General features: G+C 41.8%; 1 protein-coding gene across 1 annotated transcript in view; it reads left to right on the forward strand.

Annotated features, from left to right (window-relative positions):
* Positions 1–13,844, forward strand: part of tbcelb (tubulin folding cofactor E-like b) — a 58,344-nt gene extending 44,500 nt beyond the window's left edge. The window contains exon 10 of the mRNA XM_060912502.1: positions 12,530–13,844. Coding sequence (XP_060768485.1) covers positions 12,530–12,854 — 325 coding nt within the window. The 3' untranslated portion in view covers positions 12,855–13,844. The remainder of the gene's footprint in view (positions 1–12,529) is intronic.
* Positions 13,845–25,890: the final 12,046 nt, after the last annotated feature.

The raw sequence follows: 25,890 nt of genomic DNA on the forward strand, positions 1-25,890 counted from the left end.
AACAGCATGTGGCAGACTCCCCAAACACATGGAAGAAGATTCTCCGGTCAAATGAGACAAAAATTTAACTTTTTGGCCGTCATGGGAAATGCCATGTGTGGTGCAACCCCAACACCCTGAGAACACCATCCCTATAGTGAAGCATGGTGGTGGCAGCATCATGCTGTGGGGATGTTTTTCATCTGCAGGGACAGGAAATCTGGTCAGGACTGAAGGAAAGATGGATGGCACTAAATCCAGGGCAATTCTGGAGGAAAACCTGTTTGAGTTGGCCAGAGGTTCGAGACTGGGACAAAGGTTCACGGTCTAGCAGGATAATGACCCTAGACATACTGCTAAAGCTACACTGGAGTGGTTTAAAGGGAAACATTTAACTTGGAATGGCCTAGTTAAAGCCCAGACCTCAATCCAGTTGAGAATCTGTGGCATAACTTGAACATTGCTGTACACCAATGCAACCCATCTAACTTGAAGGAGTTGGAGCAGTTTTGCCTTGAGGAATGGGCAAAAATCCCAGTGGCTAAATGGCTAAGAAAATAGAGACATAACCCAAGAGACTTGCAGCTGTAATTGTGTAATTGGGCGGCACGGTGGTGCAAGTGGTTAGCACGGTCGCCTCACAGCAAGAAGGTACTGGGTTCAAGCCCAGCAGCCAGCGGGGGCCTTTCTATGTGGAGTTTGCATGTTCTTCCTGTTTCTGCGTGGGCTTCCTCTGGGTGCTTCGGTTTCCCCCACAGTCCAAAGACATGCAATTAGGTTAATATGGGATGGCCTTGGGCTGAGGTGCCCTTGAGCGAGGTACCTAACTCCCAACTGCTCCCTGGGCGCTGTTAGCATGGCTGCCCACTGCTCTGGGTATGTGTGTGTGCTCATTGCTCACGTGTGTGGGCATGTGTGTGTTCACTGCTTCAGATGGGTTAAATGCAGAGAAGAATTTCACGTGTGTTGAATAAAGTTGTTCGTTCTTTCTTTCTTTTAGCAAAAGGTGGCTCTATAAAGTATTGACTGGGTAGGTCAATACCTGTGCACACTCCTGATTTCTCTTTTTTCATCTTAATCATTGTTTGTGTCACAATAAAACAACAATTTTCACCTTTAAAGTGGTAGGCGTGTTGTGTAAATTAAACGGTGCTAACCCTCCAAAAATCCATTTTAATTCCAGCTTGTAATGCAACTGCATGCACTGATGTACTAAAAACGTTTTTCCCTTTATCTAATGCAGCCATTTTAAAATGTTGATTTGGGTGACCTCTTGTGTTTGACATGAATCTTCAATACATGAATCTTAATATATTCTTTGCTTATCTTATTTTTTGTCTGGATTTTTTTGTCAAGTCTCAATTCAGATTTAATCCCTTTGGTTTCTTTATACAGACCCTGCAGTCACACCAAGAAAATGTATTTCCTTGCAAGATTGCCATGAGTGGGACTCAAATGGAAACAAATGAATCATGAAAAACTATTTTCACATGGCTTATTCATATAGTTCATCATTCACAGATCCATCTTCAGTAACCACTTTATCCTGATCAGGGGCATGTTTGATCTGGAGCCTATCCCATGAACACTGAGCTGAGGTGGGATTACACCTTGGTTGGGAAGCCAGTGCATCACAGGATACCATATGTGTACACACATTCATACACGGGGCTAATTCAGAGTCGCCAGTTTACCTATATGCATAGTTTGGGGAAGTGGGAAGAAACCAGGGAACCAGGAAGAAAAATACATAGTCACCGGGAGAACATGCAAATCTCTGCATAGGCCGTAACCTTCGGATCGAACCAGGGTCCTGGAGCTGCGTGGCAGGAAAACCAGCCACTAAGTTTGGTACATTGGATTGTTGACAATCTGCCTTGCCTGCCAACTTTACCTGAGGTGGTTGCTGGAAATCTAGCTACCTAGCTAAAATAACAGTAACAAGAAAAAAAAAAAAGTCATGCACACTGGTTTGAAAATGATCAGAACGCTTACAGTTTTTATTTGCTGAACTCTGCCCTGAAGATAATAATAACAGCACTAAGCATTTTTCAGTCTAATAAGTTTAGAGGGGTGTAGTTGAACCACATGATCTTGAACCACTCCTCCATGCAGAGCAATTATATTATTAAAGTGTACCGGTACTGGTCATGCTTACAATATTAATCGTGCTTTATGTATTACTCCTAGACGAAAGACGCACACATTCAGTCAAAAAAAAAAAACACCGTAAAAGCACTTTTGTAGACAATTTTATTCCGTGAATTACTGGTGGGGGCAGAACCAATGGGGAGCAACCATTACTGGCCGGAAGTGATGTACAGTCATTGATTCCGGGTTATCAGGTGTGAGTAAACAAGCAGTGTTCTGTGGGTTGAGATTTGAGGTGAAAGGAGGTGTTCAAGAAGCAAAATATGGCTAGCAACTTTGATGAAATGGGTGTTAATGGTTATCTATTCAAGCCAGAGAGGGAGGAGGCTTGTAAGGACAGTGAGTCATCATATTCTAGTGATTCGGAGGAGGAAACTACCACAAGAGATGTGTGTGACGGTAGATTCAAAATGGCTACCACTCCATGGTGTCGATGTGGGCAGTGCTCTGTCATGAGAACTGACATGGAGTCCTACTGTTGTCAAGAATATGAACTCATTGCAGACCGCTTTGACGGCTGCATTACGCCCACCCCGAATCTGCATGAGTATGTCCTTCACAAACCGTCCCTTGAAATGGCCTTCACTGACAGCATGATCCGCAGGTACCTCCGGGGACCAGCACCTGAAGGGGAGCTGATGAACAAGCAAGTTCCCAGTCAAGTAACTTCAGAACATGTTGAATAAATATAGATCTAATACTTGTAATAGATCTTTATTTTATGGCACATATCTATTATTTCAGGGGCGGCACGGTGGTGTAGTGGTTAGCGCTGTCGCCTCACAGCAAGAAGGTCCGGGTTCGAGCCCCGTGGCCGGCGAGGGCCTTTCTGTGCAGAGTTTGCATGTTCTCCCCGTGTCCGCGTGGGTTTCCTCCGGGTGCTCCGGTTTCCCCCACAGTCCAAAGACATGCAGGTTAGGTTAACTGGTGACTCTAAATTGACCGTAGGTGTGAATGTGAGTGTGAATGGTTGTCTGTGTCTGTGTCAGCCCTGTGATGACCTGGCAATTTGTCCAGGGTGTACCCCGCCTTTCGCCCGTAGTCAGCTGGGATAGGCTCCAGCTTGCCTGCGACCCTGTAGAACAGGATAAAGCGGCTAGAGATAATGAGATGAGATATCTATTATTTCATGGCATTACGTGCAAGTAGATTTGCAATCAGACAAAACAATGACTGTGCGTCACTACTGGTGCTGGAACAACCTGTGAAGGAGGCAACATGTCGCTGACCATGCCTGACTGATGGAGCAATAACCTTAAAATTTGCGTGTACTTGACAAGCGCTTATGGTGAACATTACACAACGGAAACACTGATCTCATACGTGATCTTTTGAAATAGCTAGTAATTAAAATTCACTACAGGTACCCTTTAAGTGTGCACATGTGGACTGGTTTCTTGAACTCAATCTAATATGGTTATTGCAGAACGTTTATTTTGTGTTTTTCAGCTCTTTGTGTGTTGATTTGGATGCTTTTATGAAGAAAAGTGACTTTGAAGAAAAGTGCTTTTAAACTTTTGCATACTACTTGAGCCTTTACTCTGCAATATAAGATGGCTAATGAAAAGGAGCCAAGATGTCTTGAGGATACAATGGAACAGCTATCTTGGTGAAAGATCTATTGATGGCTAAGTCTTAACATCCTTGCTGCAGAAACCTGGTTTAGTACTGAAATTCCCTGGTAATGAACACCATTCATGATGCCATCAGTTTGACACTGCTAGGCCATTAGTCACAAAACCGAAGCGTCCCATGATCCACCTCAGTATGTTACTGTGAGTATTAAGTGCAAATTATAATAATTATCATTTCAACAACACTAATGGATTTCTTTCAGGAAAAGCTTATTTTTTGCAGCCCTTCCCAAAGTCAAAAGGGTACAAGGGACCATGCACTCATTTTTAATGACCATGCTTACTGATACTACCTTGTGCACTCTGGTCAGCTACCCTCCTCATCTAATAGTTGATTTTGAAACTTGACATGTCCAAGAATACACTAAACTCTAGCAGTCTAGATAGTCTAGGTTGACAGTTAATTTGCGTATATTTGAAATATTTCCTTCAAGGTACACTATATGACCAAACATTTGTGGATACCTGACCATCGCATGTTTCATATGTGGTTCTTCCCCAGAATGTTGCCACAAAGTTGGAAACACACACAATTGTATAGTTTGGCATTGTCTTTGTACAACACCAATTCCAAACTAGATTGCATTTCCTCTGCAGAAACTGCTGGAGTGTGCTTGCTCAAATGAAGCCACATTCTCTGCTTCTCTCTCTCTCTTTCTCTACATCTCTCTCTCACCCAATCACTATCCCCACCAATACACATTGTCACACAGTGTCATGTTTTAAGCGAAGTGCTTTTAAGCGAAGTGCTCTGAAATCCTTGTTTTAAGCGAAGTGCTTTTAAGCGAAGTGCTCTGAAATCCTTGTTTTAAATGGCTTTGGTCAACAGCTCTCACTCCTCTGGCTCAAAGTCTCTTTCACATAATTTTTTTTTAAAGATTTTTTTTGGGCTTTTTCACCTTTATTGGATAGGACAGTGTAGAGACAGGAAATGAGCGGGAGGGAGGGAGGGATCGGGAAATGACCTCGGGTTGGAATCGAACCCGGGTCCCCGGATTTATGGTATGGCACCTTATCCACCTGAGCCATGATGCCCCCTCTTTCACATCATTTTGAAGAGAGATTTCACTGCACTTCGTGCAGTGAAATCTCCTCTCCACCCTTTTATGTTTTTCAATTTAATTCAGATGTTTTACAGGGTTTAAAACATGGATTTTGGCTGTAAAATCGCAGTTTTAATTTTTTTTTTAATTCTGCTGCTCCCACTCTAATGTCTAGAGCGGAGGAGCTCCTTATGACGTCATCACTCCAAAGTTCTACCCATTCATTTCAATGGCACAGAATTTTGCCGAAAAACGGGAATACCGAACGAACGACAAGGGGTAGTGCAACCATTTTAACAAGCGCGCCATTTCAGATCGGGCCCTACGTTTCAGCATTGGAACAGTGTCTCTGTCTTGAAAGCCCTAGGAGCAGTAGTGGATCCAAAAAACGGGTGAAACAGAATAATAAAAATAAAACTTAAGAACAATAGTGTGCTTTTGCAAGCACACTAAAAAGTTGAGATGTTGTGTAAAGCATAATTAAAAACAGGATGCAATGATTTTCAAATCATGGAAAACCTATATTTCATTGAAAATTGTACAAAGACAACATATCAAATGTTGAAACTGAGAAATTTTATTGTTTTGTGAAAAAATGTATGCTCCTTTTGAATTTGATGCCAGCAACTCATTTCAAAAAGTTGGGACAAGGGCATGTTTACCACTGTGTTGCATCACGTCTACTGTTAACATCATGTTGTAAACGTATGGAGAAGTGAGATGATTGTGGTAGTTTTGAAAGTGAAATGTCCCACTCTTGCCTGATTTACAATTTCAGTTGCTCAACAGTTCAGGGTCTCCTTTGTCATATTTTTAATTTCATAATGTGCCAAATGTTGTCAATGGAAGACAGGTCTGGACTGCAGGCAGGCCATTTTAGCACCTGGACTCTTTCACTCCGGAGCCATGCAGTTTTAATACATGCAGATTGCGGTTTGGCATTGTCTTGCTCAAATAAACAAGGTTTTCCCTGAAAAAGACATTGTCTGGATGGCAGTATGTTGCTCTAAAACCTGTATATATCATTCAGCATTAATGATGCCTTCCCACATGTGTCAAGCTACTCATGCCATGTGCATGAATGCACCCCCATACGATCACAAATGCTGGCTTTTGAGCTGTGCACTGATAAAAAGCCAGATGGTCCCTCTCCTCTTTAGCCTGGAGGATGTGGTGTCCATGATTTCCAAAAAGATTTTCAAATTTTGATTTGTCAGACCACAGGACAGTTTTCCACTTCGCCTCAGTCCGTCGCAAATGAACTCAGGCCCAGAGAAGGCAATGGTGGATATTGTTTACATATGGTTTTAACTTGCATTTGTGGATGCAGTCATGAACTGTGTTAATAGATGATTTTCAGAAGTGTTCCAGAGCCCATGCAGTGATTTCCACTCCAGGATTCTGTCTGTTTTTAATGCAGTGTTGCCTGAGGGTCCAAAGATAACAGGCATCCAGTGTTGGTTTTTGGCCTTGTCCCTTGTGTACAGAGATTTCTCCAGATTCTCTGAATCTTTTAATGATATTATGTACCCTAAATGAAATGATTCCCAAATTCTTTGCAATTTTACACTGAGGAATGTTTATTCTTAAATTGTTACATTATTTGCCCACGCAGTCTTTCACACAGTGAACCCCTCCCCATCTTTACTTCTGAGAGACTTGGCCTCTCTGGGATGCTCTTTTTTCACCCAATCATGTTACTGATTTGTTGGCAGTTAGCCTAATTATTTTTTTTTTTAACATTATACAACTTTTCCAGTCTTTTGTTGCCCCCTCCCAACTTTTTTTGAAACATGTTGCTGGCACTAAATTCAAAATGTGCCTATATTTTTCAAAATCATTATTTCTCAGTTTCAACATTTGATATGTTGTCTTTGTACTATTTTCAATGAAATATAGGGTTTACATGATTTGTAAACCACCACATTCTATTATGATTTACATTTTACACAGTGTCAAATTTTTTTTGTAGCTTTACAATTTTTGTTCACTGTAACTAAGAGACATAAACCTGTTTCAGTATGACAATGCCACTGTGCTCAAAACAAGGTCCATGAAGACATAGTTTGCCAAGGTTGAAGCAGAAGTCATCGAGTGGCCTGAACAGAGCCTTGATCTCAACCCCACTGAACATCTTTGGGATGAACTGGAGTGCTGACTGCACACCAGGCCTCCTTGCTCATGTCTGAATTCACAGCTACACTCCAAAATCTAGTGGAAAGCCTTCCCAGAAGAATAGAGGGTTATCAGAACAAAAAAGGAACAGGAATGTGATAGAATGGAATGGGATTTTCAAAAAGCACATATAGGTGTTCAGGTCAGGTGTCCACAAACTTTTAGCTATATAGTTTATCAGTCCTTTTCCACATGATTTTAGAATACTATTATGTACATAATGGTGTGTGTGTGTGTGTGTATATATATATATATATATATATATATATATATATATATATATATATAATTTTTATTTATTTTTTTTTTTGTGAGCAAAAGTAAGTAGCCCCTTATTTTTCCTAAATATTTCCTAACTCGTGACGAGTTTCTCCTATTGCTGATTTTGGAGGGCATTGTATATTAAGCTTGATGCCTACACACTGGTAAAATGAAAATTCCTTTTATTTTGTATCTTCTAGGATACAACGCCAATTTTAAAAAAGTTGGGGCGCTGTGTAAAACATGAATAAAAACAGAATGCAATGACTTTGCAAATCCTTTTTGACCTATATTTGATTGAATACAATGTAAAGATAAGATATTTAATGTTCAAACTGATAAACTTTATTGGTTTTTGTAAATATACACTCATTCTGATGCCTGCAACACTTTTCAAAAAAGTTAGGACAGTTGTGGAATGCTCAGAAATAGAGCCCTGCACTCCCGCGGGAGTCCCGCGGGACCCGCCGCAAAGCAGTGTGGCGCGGGACAAATTTTGAAAGCTCATTGCGGGCACGGGCGGGACCGGAAGTGCACATATGCGCGCGGGAGCGGGAGTGCACATATGCGGCGCAGGTGGGAGCGGTGATAAGCTGCATTCCCGCTAACTAAAAATGTGTTTGAAATAAAATGTCTATCACATAAAATGTCTATCACACATTATATGTCTATCACATATAATTTGTGCTGGATATTTTATTTGGCATTAATAAAAACATTTTAAGATGCCTAAATTTGCAGAGAGAGTCAGATTGCCAGAGGAACGGCATCTTAAATTTGCCATTGATCACCCTAACGGGAAATCCTTTGATCACTCTAATGACTTGCAGTTCACACTCAGCTAGCAAGAGAGCCATGAATGAAATGATTTACTGCTTGCGTTAGTCTATAATAATAATAATTATTCAAACTAACTATAATAATAAAAATAACTATAATGATAATAATTAGTGCTGTCAGACGATTAAAATATTTAATCACGAATCACACATTTTTATCATATGAGAAACCATTGTAATTCTCTGATCAGCATAAAGTGAATGGGCTTGCTTTGTACCAATGGTGTTTTTTTTATTTTTTTTTATTGCAAAGCAGAGCTAGTAAGAGAAGTGAATTGATTTACTGCTTGAGTTAGTCTACAACTTTAGTCAGAGAGACAGGTTACACAGTGACGGTAGGTTTGACTCAATGCTATCCCAGAAATCCTTCCTGTAATATGCAAATTTGGCTGTCCAATCAGAGGTGGCCAAATTTGCATATTACAGGAAGGATTTCTGGGATAGCATTGAGTCAAGCCTACCGTCACTGTGTAACCTGTCTCTCTGATTAAAGTTGTAGACTAACTCAAACAGTAAATCAATTCACTTCTCTTACTAGCTCTGCTTTGCAATTAAAAAAAAACACACACACCATTGCTACAAAGCAAGCCCATTCACTTTTTTATGCTGATCAGAGAATTACAATGGTTTCTCATATGATAAAAATGTGTGATTCGCGATTAAATATTTTAATCACTTGACAGCACTAATTATTATTATTAGAGACAGTACATGCTGAATTCAGAAACAATGTAAATAATAACGTGAGCTGTAGATATTTATGCTCAAATCCACTCAAAGTAGGGGGCGAGGCACCATCACGCTGTGTCAAGACAAGAACTTTCCTGAGAAATAACGCGAACGTCTGCATCATGCGGGATTTGCGGGCGGGAGCGGGACTGAAATCATAATTTTTTTGTGGGCGCGGGCGCGAGCGGGACTGAAAATCATAATTCTTTGCGGGCGTGGGCGGGAGTGGGACTGCACAATGCGGGCGGGAGCGGGACTGAAAAATCCGACCCGCGCAGACCTCTACTCAGAAACACCTTTTGAAACATTCTACAGGTAAACAGGGTAATTGGGTATGAAAGGGACACCCTTGAAAGTTGCAGTTGTTCACAAGTAATGTTGGGGAAAGTTTCACCACTTTGTGAAGAACTGCATGGGCAAATGATCTACAGTTTAAAAACATTTCTCAATATGCAGCTGCAAGGAATTTAGGGATTTCACCATCAACAATCCATAATATCAAAAGTTTCAGAGAATCCAGAGAAATCTCTGCACTTAAGGGACAAGGCGGAAAACCAACATTGAAGGTCTGTGAAATTCAATCCCTCTGGTGGCACTACATTAGAAACCGTCATGATATCTCCCAATAGGGTGCAACAGAAATGTGTTTGAAGAGATTACTAGTTCAAATCCCTATGAGACCATAGCAATCCATGGCCAGAAGCTCAAGAGAGCAAAATTGCCCTGTGCTCTCAGGAAGGGAGGGGTGGCATACTCTTTCTCCCCTGTCAATTACAGAGACAGACTTGGGCAGATAGTGCTTTCCTCCAAGTGTGTTATGCTACCCTAACATTGCATAAGCAGTACTTTGAAAAGATGCGGTCGGAGGAAGCACATGCTGACCTTCACCCTCCCTGGTTGATACCTGTCATGTGATGGGGAGACCTGTCGTGTGATGGGAATTTGCCATATCTAAATTAGGGAGAAAATTTTTGGGGGGATGAAGGATATTATTATATCCTTGCGTAAAGGATATTATTACATGGGCTCAGTAAACATGATTCATCGCTCCATCTACAAATGCAAAATATGAGCAACATCCAGAAACACTGCTGAATTCTCTGAGCCTGAACTCTTCTGAGATGGACTGATGCAAAGTGAAAAAATGTGCTGTGTTCTGATGAGACCACATTTCGAATTGATTTTGTCCTCTGGGCAAAAGAGGAAAAGGACCATCCAGACTGTTACCAGCACAAAATTAAAATGGTATGGAGGTGTGTTCGTGGCCATGGCATAGCTAACTTGCACATCTGTGAAGGCACCATTAATGCTGAAAGGTACATACAGTGGGGAAAATAAGTATTTGATACACTGCTGATTTTGCAAGTTTTCCCACTTACAAAGAATGGAGAGGTCTGTAATTTTTATCGTAGGTACACTTCAACTGTGAGAGACAGAATCTAAAAAGAAAATCACATTGTATGATTTTTAAATTATTAATTTGCATTTTATTGCATGAAATAAGTATTTGATACAATAGAAAAACAGAACTTAATATTTGGTACAGAAACCTTTGTTTACAATTACAGAGGTCAGACGTTTCCTGTAGTTCTTGACCAGGTTTACACACACTGCAGCAGGGATTTTGGCCCACTCCTCCATACAGATCTTCTCCAGATCTTTCAGGTTTCGGGGCTGTCGCTGAACAACACGGAGTTTCAGCTCCGTCCAAAGATTTTCTATTGGGTTCAGGTCTGGAGACTGGCTAGACCACTCCAGGACCTTGAAATGCTTCTTACAGAGCCACTGCTTAGTTGCCCTGGCTGTGTGTTTCGGGTCATTGTCATGCTGGAAGACCCAGCCACGACCCATCTTCAATGCTCTTACTGAGGGAAGGAGGTTGTTGCCCAAAATCTCGTGATACATGGCCCCATCCATCCTTCCCTCAATACGGTGCAGTTGTCCTGTCCCCTTTGCAGAAAAGCACCCCCAAAGTATGATGTTTCCACCCCCATGCTTCATGGTTGGGATGGTGTTCTTGGGGTTGTACTCATCCTTCTTCTTCCTCCAAACACGGCGAGTGGAGTTTATACCAAAAAGCTCTATTTTGGTCTCATCTGACCACATGACCACCTCCCATGCCTTCTCTGGATCATCCAGATGGTCATTGGCAAACTTCAGATGGGCCAGGTCATGTGCTGGCTTGAGCAGGGGGACCTTGCGCGCGCTGCAGGATTTTAATCCATAACGGCATAGTATTGAAGTGAGCAATAATGGTAATCTTTGAGACTGTGGTCCCAGCTCTCTTCAGGTCATTGACCAGGTCCTCCCATGTAATTCTGGACTGATCCCTCACTTTTCTCATGATCATTGATACCCCACGAGGCAAGATCTTGCATGAAGCCCCAGACTGAGGGAGATTGACAGTCATCTTGAGTTTCTTCCATTTTCTAATAATTGCACCAACAGTTGTTGCCTTCTCACCAAGCTGCTTGCCTATTGTCCTGTAGCCCATCCCAGCCTTGTGCAGGTCTACAATTTTGTCCCTGGTGTCCTTAGACAGCTCTTTGGTCTTGCCCATGGTGGAGAGGTTGAAGTCTGATTGATTGAGTGTGTGGACAGGTGTCTTTTATACAGGTAACGAGTTCAAACAGGTGCAATTAATACAGGTAATGAGTGGAGAATAGGAGGGCTTCTTAAAGAAAAACTAACAGGTCTGTGAGAGCCAGAATTCTTGCTGGTTGGTAGGTGATCAAATACTTATTTCATGCAATAAAATGCAAATTAATAATTTAAAAATCATACAATGTGATTTTCTTTTTAGATTCTGTCTCTCACAGTTGAAGTGTACCTACGATAAAAATTACAGACCTCTCCATTCTTTGTAAGTGGGAAAACTTGCAAAATCGGCAGTGTGTCAAATACTTATTTTCCCCACTGTAAAGGTTTTGGACCAACATATGCTGCCATCCTGACTTTTTCAGGGATGTCCCTGCTTATTCCAGCAAGACAATGCTAAGCCACATTCTGTACGTGTTACAACAGTGTAGCTTCATAGTAAAAGAGTACTAAACTGGCCTGCCTGCAGTCCAGACTTGTCTCCTATTGAAAATGTGTGGTGCATTATAAAGCACAAAATACTACAATGGAACCTCTGGAGTGTTTTAGCAACTGATGTCATATATCAAGCAAAAATGAGAAAGAACTTCAACAATTAGTGTCCTCATTTCCCAAATGCTTGCTGAGTGTTGTTAAAAGAAAATGTGATGTAGCACAGTGGTAAACATTGCCCTGTCCCAACTTTTTTTTTTGGAATGTGTTGCAGGCATGAAATTCAGAATGAGTGTATATTTACAAAAAACAATAAGGTTTTCATTCTGAACATTACATATCTTGTCTTTATATTGTATTCAGTTGAATGTAGCTTGAAAAGGATTTGCAAATCATTTCATTCTGTTTTTATTTGTTTTACACAGCGTCCCGGTTTCTTTGGAATTGGGGTTGTACAATATGAAGGACAGCCACTTCAGCACTAAACACAGCTAAAGCAGTTGTGCCACTGGGCAATGGCATTTTTGTATCAAAGTAGAATTTAATGTCAAGCTCTCTTTGTAAAATGATTCATGAAAAGCGAGTGTGTCTGGGCCTTAATATGATGAACTAATTTTAGCCCTCATGACCATCTTACTCCAAGTCCATGTCTTGATCAAGTTGCTCTGTTTCTTTTTGCCTCTTACAGGTTTCACAATCTTGTAGCCCGTTATGGGCGCTTAGAACCACTGGCAGATGTAGATTTGCGTCCACTGAGCTGTGTCCAGGTTGAGCTGCACTTTGAGGACAACACCGAGCAGCTGGAGCTCCGACTGAAGCAGACTGTGGCCGACCTCAAGAAGCAACTCAGGCCTGTGGTGCAGCTGCCAGTCAACAAGATGCGCGTCTACTACATTGACAGGCAGCTGGGTTACGCACTAGCACCTCAAGAGCTCAAATATGGAGCCCGAGCCCTTCATTCCTACAGCATACGAGATGGAGATGAGATCCTGGTAGTGCCAAAGGGTCAGTGAATAAAGTGACATGATCACAGAGAAGGGACCAAGGGAAGGGAAGAAACAAATAAAGATCTCCCAGTAAAGCCAGTGTAAACATTGAGTTCCAAATTAATTTATAAATCATTGAACCATGCTGTCTTGTAGGAAGTCAGAAAGATGAGGGCTGTGTGACCTAAAAGCTGACCATTTACAGTGTTGAAACTGGGAGATCTAGTGCTGTTGAGACTATGAATTGAGATATAACCTCTTCTCTTCTTGCTACACTTACTTTTGAAGACAAGGGTCATTGATGGGTTTTTTTTCCAAAGATAGCCAAGATTTCAAAGTTGTTGGTTTTTTTTTTTTTCCTGTTTATAATTTCTTGTGTTACACATACAATATGTGAATGTGCATGAGACTGCTTCTTAGGAACAACAAATCTAATGCATTTCCAAGTAATAGTTTTCCCACTTATTGTCGACAATACCTATTATTTTTAAGACACACATCCTATATTACAAGCATTTCAGTCTCACTGAATATGTGTATACATATCTCAGTGTTTTTTTAATTCACCAATGTCTTGTTTTAAACACACCAGTCATTAAAATCAGATCCAGCTAATAAAAGCTTGCATAGTGATTTTGACTTAGTGAGTCTGATCTGGCCTCATGCTATAAGATACAGTTTTCCCTTAAAGGCAGGGTAGGTAATTTATCTTAGAAGCATTTTTGTTCTATTTCTTGAAATTCTCTTTACATCCGGACAGCAATAAATAAATCAAATACTCTGACGATAAAAAGATAAAAATCCATCATTTATGGCAGTCACAGGGCTGTAAAAAGCCCATCCAGTCATTTTCATTTGGTCCATATGAATTTATTGGATGGCCTACCTGCTGGTCTACTTAGCTACCTGCCTAGCTGCACACATTCTGTCCATCAACTCTGTGCATGTGACCAGTCTCTTTCACAAAGCTACAGTGGTGCTTCAAAGTTTGTGAACCCATTAGAATTTTCTATATTTCTGCATAAATATGACCTAAAACATCTTCAGATTTTCACACAAGTCCTAAAAGTAGACAAAGAGAACCCAGTTAAACAAATGAGACAACAGTATTATACTTGGTCATTTATTTATTGAGGAAAATGATCCAATATTACATATCTGTGAGTGGCAAAAGTATGTGAACCTTTGCTTTCAGTATCTGGTGTGACCCCCTTGTGCAGCAATAACTGCAACTAATCATTTCCGGTAACTGTTGATCAGTCCTGCACACCGGCTTGGAGGAATTTTAGCCCATTCCTCCGTACAGAACAGCTTCAACTCTGGGATGTTGGTGGGTTTCCTCACATGAACTGCTCGCTTCAGGTCCTTCCACAACATTTCGATTGGATTAAAGTCAGGACTTTGCCTTGGCCATTCCAGAACATTAACTTTATTCTTCTTTAACCATTCTTTGGTAGAATGATTTGAGTGCTTATGGTCATTGTCTTGCTGCATGACCCACCTTCTCTTGAGATTCAGTTCATGGACAGATGTCCTGACATTTTCCTTTTTAGAATTTTCAGGTATAATTCAGAATTCATTGTTCCATCAATGATGGCAAGCAGTCCTGGCCCAGATGCAGCAAAACAGGCCCAAACCATGGTACTACCACCACTATGTTTCACAGATGGGATAAGGTTCTTATGCTGGAATGCAGTGTTTTCCTTTCTCCAAACATAATGCTTCTCATTTAAACCAAAAAGTTCTATATTGGTCTCATCCATCCACAAAACATTTTTCCGGTAGCCTTCTGGCTTGTCCATGTGATCTTTAGCAAACTGCAGACGAGCAGCAATGTTCTTTTTGGAGAGCGGTGGCTTTCTCCTTGCAACCCTGCCATGCACACCATTGTTGTTCAGTGTTCTCCTGATGGTGGACTCATGAACATTAACATTAGCCAATGTGAGAGAGGCCTTCAGTTGCTTAGAAGTTACCCTGGGGTCCTTTGTGACCTCACCGACTATTACACGCCTTGCTCTTGGAGTGATCTTTGTTGGTCGGCCACTCCTAGGGAGGGTAACAATGGTCTTGAATTTCCTCCATTTGTACACAATCTGTCTGACTGTGGATTGGTGGAGTCCAAACTCTTTAGAGATGGTTTTGTAACCTTTTCTAGCCTGATGAGCATCAACAACGCTTTTTCTGAGGTCCTCAGAAGCCTCCTTTGTTTGTGCCATGATACACTTCCACAAACATGTGTTGTGAAGATCAGACTTTGATAGATCCCTGTTCTTTAAATTAAACAGGGTGCCCACTCACACCTGATTGTCATCCCATTGATTGAAAACATCTGACTCTAATTTCACCTTCAAATTAACTGCTTATCCTAGAGGTTCACATACTTTTGCCACTCACAGATATGTTATATTGGATAATTTTCCTCAGTAAATAAATGACCAAGTATAATATTATTTCATTTGTTTAACTGGGTTCTCTTTATCTACTTTTAGGACTTGTGTGAAAATCTGATGATGTTTTAGGTCATATTTATGCAGAAATATAGAAAATTCTAAAGGGTTCACAAACTTTCAAGCACCACTGTAGGCAGTCATATTGCAGGCATATTGCTAAAGCTATTGAGCTAGTTGACTGCTGTGAGTATTAACAATAGCCATGTTTCTTGTTTACATTCATTATGAAAACGTTAAGTGCTTTCTTACATGTGAACGAGACATACGAGAGTTGGATATGACAACAACGTGCTACACTTCCCCTCCCCCACGCCGAAGCTCTCTCTTTTGGAGAGATCAGGCAGTGTGCGTTCATGTATTTTGAAGTAGTGGCTTTAGAGGGAGTGCTGAAAGGAGGGGTGGGATTTTTTATTTGGATACTTGCAAAAACTAATATACTCATGCTAGTTTCTCCAAAATGACCTACCCTGCCTTTAACCTTCATTCTGGTAGGGCTACCTGCCACAAAGGTGATTAGGGAAGGAAATTTTGCAGTAGTTTATCCTAGAGGCTAAAAATATATGATGAATGGATTACACTGTTGTCTAGTCAACAGTGTTTGTGTTTAATTGCTACAGAACACACTGATCCCTGGCAGTGGTAACACCATCTCCGTCACACAGCCAGGACAGCTTTCTCCCTGCTTAGATTACAATAGGGTCACCCACCATACTGAAACCTCTGTGGGTTCATATGTCTCTTCACATGCAGTTCACATCCTCATGCCTAGCTTCTCTTATTAAGACCACTTAATGTTTGCAATGGGGTGGAACTCAGCATCACATCACATACGAAGCTAGTCATTTGATATTCATTTGCCTGAGCAACCTTTCTTTTTTCCATTTATGCAGAGATACCTTTAAGGCTTTTTGGCAGTTATTGGTCCTTTTGGTCAGTTTCCTGTCTCATGGTAGTGCACAAGTAAGACTTGATATGCCCAGTTAGTGTTTGTCAAAGTTGGCTCCCACTGAACAATGGGCAAGCATGAATAAAACTGCTCTAATTCAGCATGCAGTCCTTCAGCAGTTGTATTTAATGTGCTATTCAGGTAGATTATTTATTAAGGTTTTTGACACTATTATAATATCCACAGTATGTTAAATAGGCTGCGGGCTCAGTATGGTAAGATTTTCCAAAAAGCGCTTCTTATTGCTTTGGTATAATTTTATGTGTAACAGATTTTAAAGAACTGAATGATTTTAAAAAATATATTAAGCAAAAGCTTTTTAACTGTTTTGTATTTGTTTTCGTTATATATGATTTTTGTTGTGATACATAAAGAGAATTCTGGCTAAATATTATCTTATATGTGCTCAAGAAGGTGCGATGTGTTCGAGCCAAATTGTGTGATGATACTTATTTTTGTTATGGGAATTTTTCTTGCTTTTGTCATAATATACAAGTGTTTGAACATTTTGAACATGAATCAATGGATAGTACATTATTACTGACAGTTGAGTCATCTGCAAAGTCTGTTTAAATGGTGAATTCATTCCAGTATTTACATTTTTGGTTTTGGAATACCATGCCTTGACTGTTTTTAAGGCTCTAATCCTGAACTGGTGATGCCATATGGACAGACTATCTCTTGGTGCATAAATTGAGTGTGAACATTGTTACATGCTTTGGTCTTAGTGTAGCATCTTTTGTCTCACAGATAAAACATTATTGTAACCCATGTGTTGCAATTTTTGTTTCTGACATAAGCAGGTCATTAGTGCTGTACCTCATTGTTGTTTCATCAATGTCTGAGTCATGTCCTACCACTGCTGTTTGAGTTCTATCTAACATAACATTCCTCTAATCCTTTGATTGTAAGGGTAGTATCTCACTGGGCTGCGACAGCCTGCGACTAGTTGGAGACACAACAATTGCGGTAAAATATGCAAATTGGCGACAAATTTCACTTGGAATCACACTGAATTGATATTCGCATATGGTACCGCAATTGTTGTGTCTCCAACTAGTCGCAGGCTGTCGCAGCCTGGCTTTCCCTCGGCAGGCAGGGAAGTAGAGGAAGCCTCACGGAAACTGACTTGAGAAGGGTTCGCGATGGCTTTGTGACACCAGCGACGCATTTGCGGCTATTTTGAGAGAAATTTTGTCACACGAATTTTTTGAAAATGTTCAAAATTTCAGCGACGAAGGAGCGACACTTTGCGACTCATGCGATGAAATTGAGAAGCCCCATGAATGTTTCAAGACACTTTTGAAACTCTCTTGTGAATGACGTTCGCAGTTTGTCGCAAGCTGTCGCAGCCCAGTGAGATACTGGCTTAAGAGTCACCCTTGTCATCTAGTTTGGTAGTTCATTAGATCAGTCCTAATTTTATCTATGATTGTCTGTCTGTTTTATTCAGAATCTTCTCACCATGTTCCAAGCCCAAAGTGTTGATTAGCTATTGAAAAGGGATTAAGTGCTAATGTTTGACTGACATGTATTTTTAGTCTGGTTTCATTGCTTAGTGTGTGGATCAAGGGTTGTTACAAATGTAAATGACGTTCGCAACTGCAATGTTCATGAATTTTTCTGCTGTTATTTTGATTTAGCTGTCATGTGTAATACCAGGAAATGAATACTTTTATTGATTTTCTGTATATAGGTAAACAAACAATGCAGCAAGCTCTTATTTGTGAGACCAAACATTAATTCACTTGATAAACCAACATTTTCACGTTCAAATGGATGCACAAACTAAAATGAAGAATGGACTAAAGTATTTCTTAACATTATATATCACACTTAAGCTTGCTCATTCCTCAATTGCTGTGTGCAGTCTGTCTATAAAGATCTGATCCTAGAAAAAGCCACCATTGCACGGACAAACTAAAGAATCCCATGGTTCTGCAGTGACTTCCCCTTAAGAAAGACACCATAAATACACCATATGTACAAGAAATGCACGTAGAAATAATGTCATATTAGCCACTGCTTCTAACTATTTTTGTGTCAATGCCTGTGCCATATAACTCAGGGCTTGTCAGTGGAATACCAATAAAGCCAAGTCAGTGGAAGTCTATACAGAGATGAAGGCCATGCCCTAATAAAATAAAATCAGATGTCACTCACTTTCTGTTGAACTCATTTTCACAAAATTTGCTATGTTCCAAATGATCTTGACATAGACTGCAGAGAATGTATATGTAAATATGTAGTGTATATATATGTACTGATGATCGTTTTATTGAGCATAACTGCTGGAAACTGCAGCATGTCAATAATGGCTCAGAGAACACTAGGTTAGAACAGCATTCAAACATGGCCACCCTGAACTACAACACCCAAGAACCACAGCGCCCTCCATCCCCTGATGACTGATCATCCCACCTGCAGGTCATAACAATTACCACTCTCCAACCAGCCTGTTGCGAAGTATCATTTGTTGTTCTCTCCCATTATTACCAAGCTGTTTGTTTTCTAATAGCCTTTCCAGTGTATTGGCCTTGTTTCCATTTCATCCTGACCTCACCTTATCACTAATTCTACATTGTCCTGTTCGTTGATTGCCCAACTCTTGCTAGTTTACCGACTTCGCTTCCTGAACACCGATTTGGACACCTCCGACAGTTTGCGCAACCCCAGTCTCCCCTGCGCCTGCATCTGTAAGTGCCTGCACTCTGACAGGATACTTCACCACAGCATGGATGCAGCAGAGGAGGCAAAGCAAACTGCTCTCAATACTCAAGGATGCCTGTTGGGGGAACATCAGCAGATGCTGTGCGACTTGAACACCAGGATGGCTCACCTTGCTGCTGTTGTGACGCAGGCCCTCCCATCATGCGTCCTCGCTCCTCCCGCAGCCACGCAACTCATTCCGCTACTGGAGAAGTTTTCAGGCAAAGTTTCTCAATGCAGAGGATTTCTCCTCCAGTGCTCCCTGTATTTCACCTCACTTTCTGTCATCTCTGAAGATCAGAAGATTGCCAAGTTTCTCTCTTCACAGGCAAGGCACTCAAGTCGGCATGCGCAGTATGGGAACGCGGCGGCGAGCCCACCACCTCTTACAGCCACTTCCTAGAACTGTTTAAGAGAGTGTTTGATCATGTGCCTGAGGGAATTGAGATTGGTGAGAATCTCCTATCCATAAAACAGGGAGACCGCAGAGTGGTCAATTACACTCTGGACTTCCGCACACTCGCCGCCAGTAGCGGATGGAACGAACCAGCACTGAAAACCACATTTCACCAAGGACTACAAGCTTTATTGAGCAGATTGGCATGTCATGATGAGCACTTGTCCCTCTACGCTCTCGTCGACCTCACTATTTGCCCAGATCATCTGATTACCAATTGTCTGTCTTTGGCATCTTCCACCCCTCCTTTTCAGGCCATAAGTGAATCAGCACCCATGGAGGTATCTCATACCAGGTTACAGCAATCAGAGCAAGGAAGGAGGAGAAGGGAGGGGTTGTGCTTTTACTGCAGCGAGGTCAGCCACGTTATCGCCCAATGCCCAGTCCATCCACCCAGGGAAGTGCCGATACATCTCAAAAACAAACCACCCAGCCCAGTGAGTACCACTTTTAATGCCACAAATCACTCTCTTAGATTAGCTGTGCTCCTGAAACTACCAGATGCTACACATGTTCTTTCTGCACTCATAGACTCTGGGGCAGAAAGGAACCTCATCAACTCTGCAATTGTCCAGAAATTCAACCTGGGCACCGAAACCCTGCCAGTACTGCTCAAAGTAAAATCAATCCATGGGGGCCCAATTGGAGATGGACTCATCACAGCACATACAACTCCTCTCCAAATACAGATGGGGGCCCTGCATACAGAACACATCTCTCTACTCATCACTCAAGCCACCCAGCATGACATAGTTCTCAGATACCCCTGGCTTCAGCACCACGACCCACTTATCTCCTGGCAAAAGAAGGACATTATGCAGTGGTCGATAGCCTGCCTTCAGAACTGTCTGCATCTTCCCCAAGTCTCAGTCTCTTCCACTTCTGTGGAAAGCCCCATACCCGACTCCTTAGACAACGTTCCCACCTGCTATCTTGATCTTAAGGAAGTCTTCAGCAAGGGTAAGGCATGTGGTCTACCTCCTCACCGCCCATATGATTGTGCCATAGACAACCTCCCAGGCACAACACCACCTCGTGGTAGAATCTACCCACTTTCCCAAAAGGAACATTCTGCAATGGTGGAGTATGTTCAGGAGGCACTGAAATAGGATTATATTAAACCATCCACATCCCCTGCATCTGCCGGATTCTTCTTTGTAAAGAAGAAAGGAGGGGGTCAGGCCATGCATCGATTACAGAGGACTCAACCAGATCACTGTAAAATATGCTTACCCATTGCCACTTGTACCATCTGCCCTAGAACAGTTAAGGTCCACAAAGGTCTTTTCCAAATTAGACCTCCACAGTGCATACGACCTGTTCCACATCAAGGAGGGGGACGAGGGGAAAATGGCTTTCAGTACCACAACAGGCCACTTTGAGTACCTGGTGATGCCTTATGGATTTGCTTAAGTGCCAAATGTATTGAGGGGTATGCTGGGGAGATTCATCATAGCATACATAGATGATATTCTGATCTACTCCCCAGATATGGACAGTCATGAGACTCATGTCAGGTCCATGCTTACCTGTCTGCTTGAAAATCACCTCTTCATCAAAGCTGAATAATGTGAATTCCATGTTAATCAAATCTCTTTCTTGGGCTATGTAATCAACTCAGAAGGAGTAAGCATGGACCAATCAAAGGTCACTGCAGTCATGTCATGACCAACCCCCATGTCTGTCAAGGAGCTACAATGCTTCCTCGGCTTCGCCAGTTTTTACAGACGTTTCATCAGAGGCTTCAGCACCATCACCAGCCCATTGACCATCCTGTTGAAAAATGGACCATGTTGGCTTAAGTGGAGTCCAGCAGCAAATGAAGCGTTCAACAAGCTCAAATCAGCTTTTACCTCCGTCCCCATTCTACAACATCCAGACCCCACCAAACCATTCATTGTGGAGGGTGATGCTTCTGAAACTGGAGTAGGAGGGGTTTTGTCACAACGTCATGGAGAAGAGAACAAGCTACACCCAGTAGCCTTCTTTTCGAGGAAACTCTCACCAGTGAAAAGAAACTACAACATAGGGAACCGTGAGCTCTTAGCCATCAAACTGGCACTGGAGGAGTGGAGACACTGGCTAGAGGGTGCCATACACCCTTTTACAATTCTTACAGACCACAGAAACTTAGAATATCTGAAGATGGTCAAACTATTGAACCCTCGCCAAGCCAGGTGGGCCCTATTCTTCACAGTTCCAGCTTACCATATCTTACTACCCCGGCTCCAAGAACACCAAGGCTGATGCCCCCTCTCGTATCCACAATGCCTTATCCCACAGCTCTGAACCCACACCCATTCTACCCACTGAGTGCTTTGTATAAGCTATCTCTTGGGACATTTGACAAGGCCATTCAGCAGTCTCAGACTCAGAACCCACCCGAAAACTGGCCCACAGGACCCCTATATGTCCCACCAGAGATCAGGGGAAGACTCATCACCTGGGCCCACTCCTCACCTGCTACGGGTCACCCTGGCAGTCAACACACATACCAGTTAATAAGGAACAAATACTGGTGGGAGAACATGTTGTCAGACATGAATCATTTCATGTTCTCATGTTCAGAGTGCACCCAAGCCAAGGTACCACATGCCCCACCTGCAGAAAAGTTATGCCTTCTCCCAGTGCCTCGAAGACCCTGGTCACACATAGCAATAGACTTCATAACCGATTTACCACCCTCTCAAGGCAATACTGTCATCATGGTAGTCATAGATCAATTCTCAAAAGCACGCCAACTCACCCCTTTACGAGGTCTACCCACAGCCTTCCAAACAGCTGAACTGTTGTTCAACCATGTATTCCACTATTCTGGTATTCCATAAGATATTGCAAGTTCATCTCTTGACTTTAGACCAGTTTTATGGACAGACTTGGCGTATCCGTAAGTCTTGCATCTGGATATCACCCGCAATCCAATGGGCAGGTGAAGCACACAAATCAAGAAATAGGATGTTTTCTGTGTATCTTCTGCATGAGAAGTCAAAGGGACTGGGCACAGTTTCTAACATTGGCTGAGTATGCACAGAACTCCCTTAAGCACTCTGCCACACAGTTAACACCATTCCAGTGCATGCTTGGCTACCAACCCTCCCCCGTTCTCATGGGACAACACACTTTCTCAACTACCAGCAGTTCTCTGATCACATCAATATGTGGTTTAAAAAAAGTTAACACGTGTGGGAGGAAGTTCATCAAAGACTGGAACAAGTAAACACCAAGTACAAGCATTACGCAGACAAACATAGAAGCAAGAACCCAGAGTACTCCCCAGAAGATCGGGTATGGGTCTCCACAAGGGATCTCAGAGAACAGAGCTCTTGTAAAAAGTTACAAGCATGATACATTGGCCCTTACAAGGTGATCAACGAAGTTTCCTATAAACTAGAACTCCCACCACACAGCAGAATGGCACCTACGTTCCATGTATTCTGCCTGAAACCTGCCATACAGGGTCACCTAGCCACAGAAACAACCCCCCCCCCAGAACCCCCCTCTCCAGATTCCAAGGAAGAACCCATCTACCAGGTAAAGAAGATTCTAAACTCTCACTGCAGGCAAGGTCAGCTGGAATACCTGGTGGACTGGGAGGGCTACAGCCCAGAAGAACGTAGTTGGGTAAACCATAAGGACATACTAGACCCACTACTTACACAGGAATTCCACAGCCTACATCATCCAGACAAACCAGCGCCCAGAGGAAAGGATTGACCCAGAAAATCGATAGCTCCCAGAGGGAGCTCCTCGGGGGGGTTCTGTCAATAATGGCTCGGAGAACACTAGGTTAGAACAGCACTCAAACATGGCCACCCTGAACTACAACACCCAAGAACCACAGCGCCCTCTGTCACCTGACTACTGATCACCACCTCACCTGCAGGTCATAACAATTACTACTCTCCTATATAAGCCCCACTTTCCAACCAGCCTGTTGCAAAGTATCGTTTGGTGTTCTCTCCCATTCATACTGAGCCGTTTGTTTTCCAATAGCCTTTCCAGTGTATTGACCTTGTTTCCATTTCATCCCGACCTCGCCTTATCGCTTGTTCTACGTTGTCCTGTTTGTTGACCCTCGCTATTTTACTGATTTAGTTTCCTGAACGCCGATTTGGACACCTCCAATCATTTGTGTGACCCCAGTCTCCCCTGCACCTGCTTCTGTAAGTGCCTGCACTCTGACACAGCAAAACAGTATGAGAAAGGTTAATGTAATTGTACATTTGAACAGAAATGATCATGAATCAAGACCTGTCAATCTTAATAAAAATGTTTTACTGCAATGGATGCATTTATTTCCACTACACACATAAAAATGAATAATGTGATTATAATAAATCAGACTAGACACCCATAGAATTATTTCAATTAATTTAATTTTGCAAGATTGTATAAAGTCACAAGCAAGAAAGTTTATTTATAGAGAATACTTCATACACATGACATTCAGGGTGCTTTACAAAACTAGGATAATTAAACAAAGGATAAAGATTGAAAAATCATGAAGAGTAAACCATAAACATCATGAGATAAAATGCTTAAATTAGAATAAACTTCAAGCCTGAGAGTCTTAATTGATCTAAAAATGGCTGAAGTTTGCAGATAGTTTCTGGAAGTTGATTCTTCGAATGATCCGAGAGGCCAGCAAGGTTTGTATTTTTCAAGCAGGTCAGAGATGCATTTTGAACCCTTTAGGCCATTAAGTGATTTGTAATAACCTTGCAGCACTTCATAATCAGTTGTGTAATTAACTGGCTTTATACAGCAGGAGCTTATGACCATAGATTTCGCTCAAGGCAAGACGACATAACCTCAAACAAAATTAAGTCAAGAGGCTATCACGCATGACTTATACTATCGACTAGTCTCATCTCATCTCATTATCTCTAGCCGCTTTAACATTATTGGGAGTTGACAATATACCGTCATCTTGCATACAACCCCGATTCCAAAAAAGTTGGGACAAAGTACAAATTGTAAATAAAAATGGAATGCAATGATGTGGAAGTTTCAAAATTCCATATTTTATTCAGAATAGAACATAGATGACATATCAGATGTTTAAACTGAGAAAACGTATCATTTAAAGAGAAAAATTAGGTGATTTTAAATTTCATGACAACAACACATCTCAAAGTTGGGACAAGGCCATGTTTACCACTGTGAGACATCCCCTTTTCTCTTTACAACAGTCTGTAAACATCTGGGGACTGAGAAGACAAGTTGCTCAAGTTTAGGGATAGGAATGTTAACCCATTCTTGTCTAACGTAGGATTCTAGTTGCTCAACTGTCTTAGGTCTTTTTTGTCGTATCTTCTGTTTTATGATGTGCCAAATGTTTTCTGTGGGTGAAAGATCTGGACTGCAGGCTGGCCAGTTCAGTACCCAGACCCTTCTTCTACGCAGCCATGATGCTGTAATTGATGCAGTATGTGGTTTGGCATTGTTATGTTGGAAAATGCAAGGTCTTCCCTGAAAGAGACATCGTCTGGATGGGAGCATATGCTGCTCTAGAACCTGGATATACCTTTCAGCATTGATGGTGTCTTTCCAGATGTGTAAGCTGCCCATGCCACACGCACTAATGCAACCTCATACCACCAGAGATGCAGGCTTCTGAACTGAGCGCTGATAACAACTTGGGTCGTCCTTCTCCTCTTTAGTCCAAATGACACGGCATCCGTGATTTCCATAAAGAACTTCAAATTTTGATTCGTCTGACCACAGAACAGTTTTCCACTTTGCCACAATCCATTTTAAATGAGCCTTGGCCCAGAGAAGACGTCTGCGCTTCTGGATCATGTTTAGATACGGCTTCTTCTTTGAACTATAGAGTTTTAGCTGGCAACGGCGGATGGCACGGTGAATTGTGTTCACAGATAATGTTCTCTGGAAATATTCCTGAGCCCATTTTGTGATTTCCAATACAGAAGCATGCCTGTATGTGATGCAGTGCCGTCTAAGGGCCCGAAGATCATGGGCACCCAGTATGGTTTTCCGGCCTTGACCCTTACGCACAGAGATTCTTCCAGATTCTCTGAATCTTTTGATGATGATATGCACTGTAGATGATATGTTCAAACTCTTTGCAATACACTGTCGAACTCCTTTCTGATATTGCTCCACTATTTGTCAGGGCAGAATTAGGGGGATTGGTGATCCTCTTCCCATCTTTACTTCTGAGAGCCGCTGCCACTCCAAGATGCTCCTTTTATACCCAGTCATGTTAATGACCTATTGTCAATTGACCTAATGAGTTGCAATTTGGTCCTCCAGCTGTTCCTTTTTTGTACCTTTAACTTTTCCAGCCTCTTATTGCCCCTGTCCCAACTTTTTTTGAGATGTGTTGCTGTCATGAAATTTCAAATGAGCCAAAATTTGGCATGAAATTTCAAAATGTCTCACTTTCGACATTTGATATGTTGTCTATGTTCTATTGTGAATACAATATCAGTTTTTGAGATTTGTAAATTATTGCATTCCATTTTTATTACAATTTGT

The sequence above is a fragment of the Neoarius graeffei genome, chromosome 28, assembly GCF_027579695.1.
Source record: "Neoarius graeffei isolate fNeoGra1 chromosome 28, fNeoGra1.pri, whole genome shotgun sequence".
In the NCBI taxonomy this organism is placed as follows: Eukaryota; Metazoa; Chordata; class Actinopteri; order Siluriformes; family Ariidae; genus Neoarius; species Neoarius graeffei.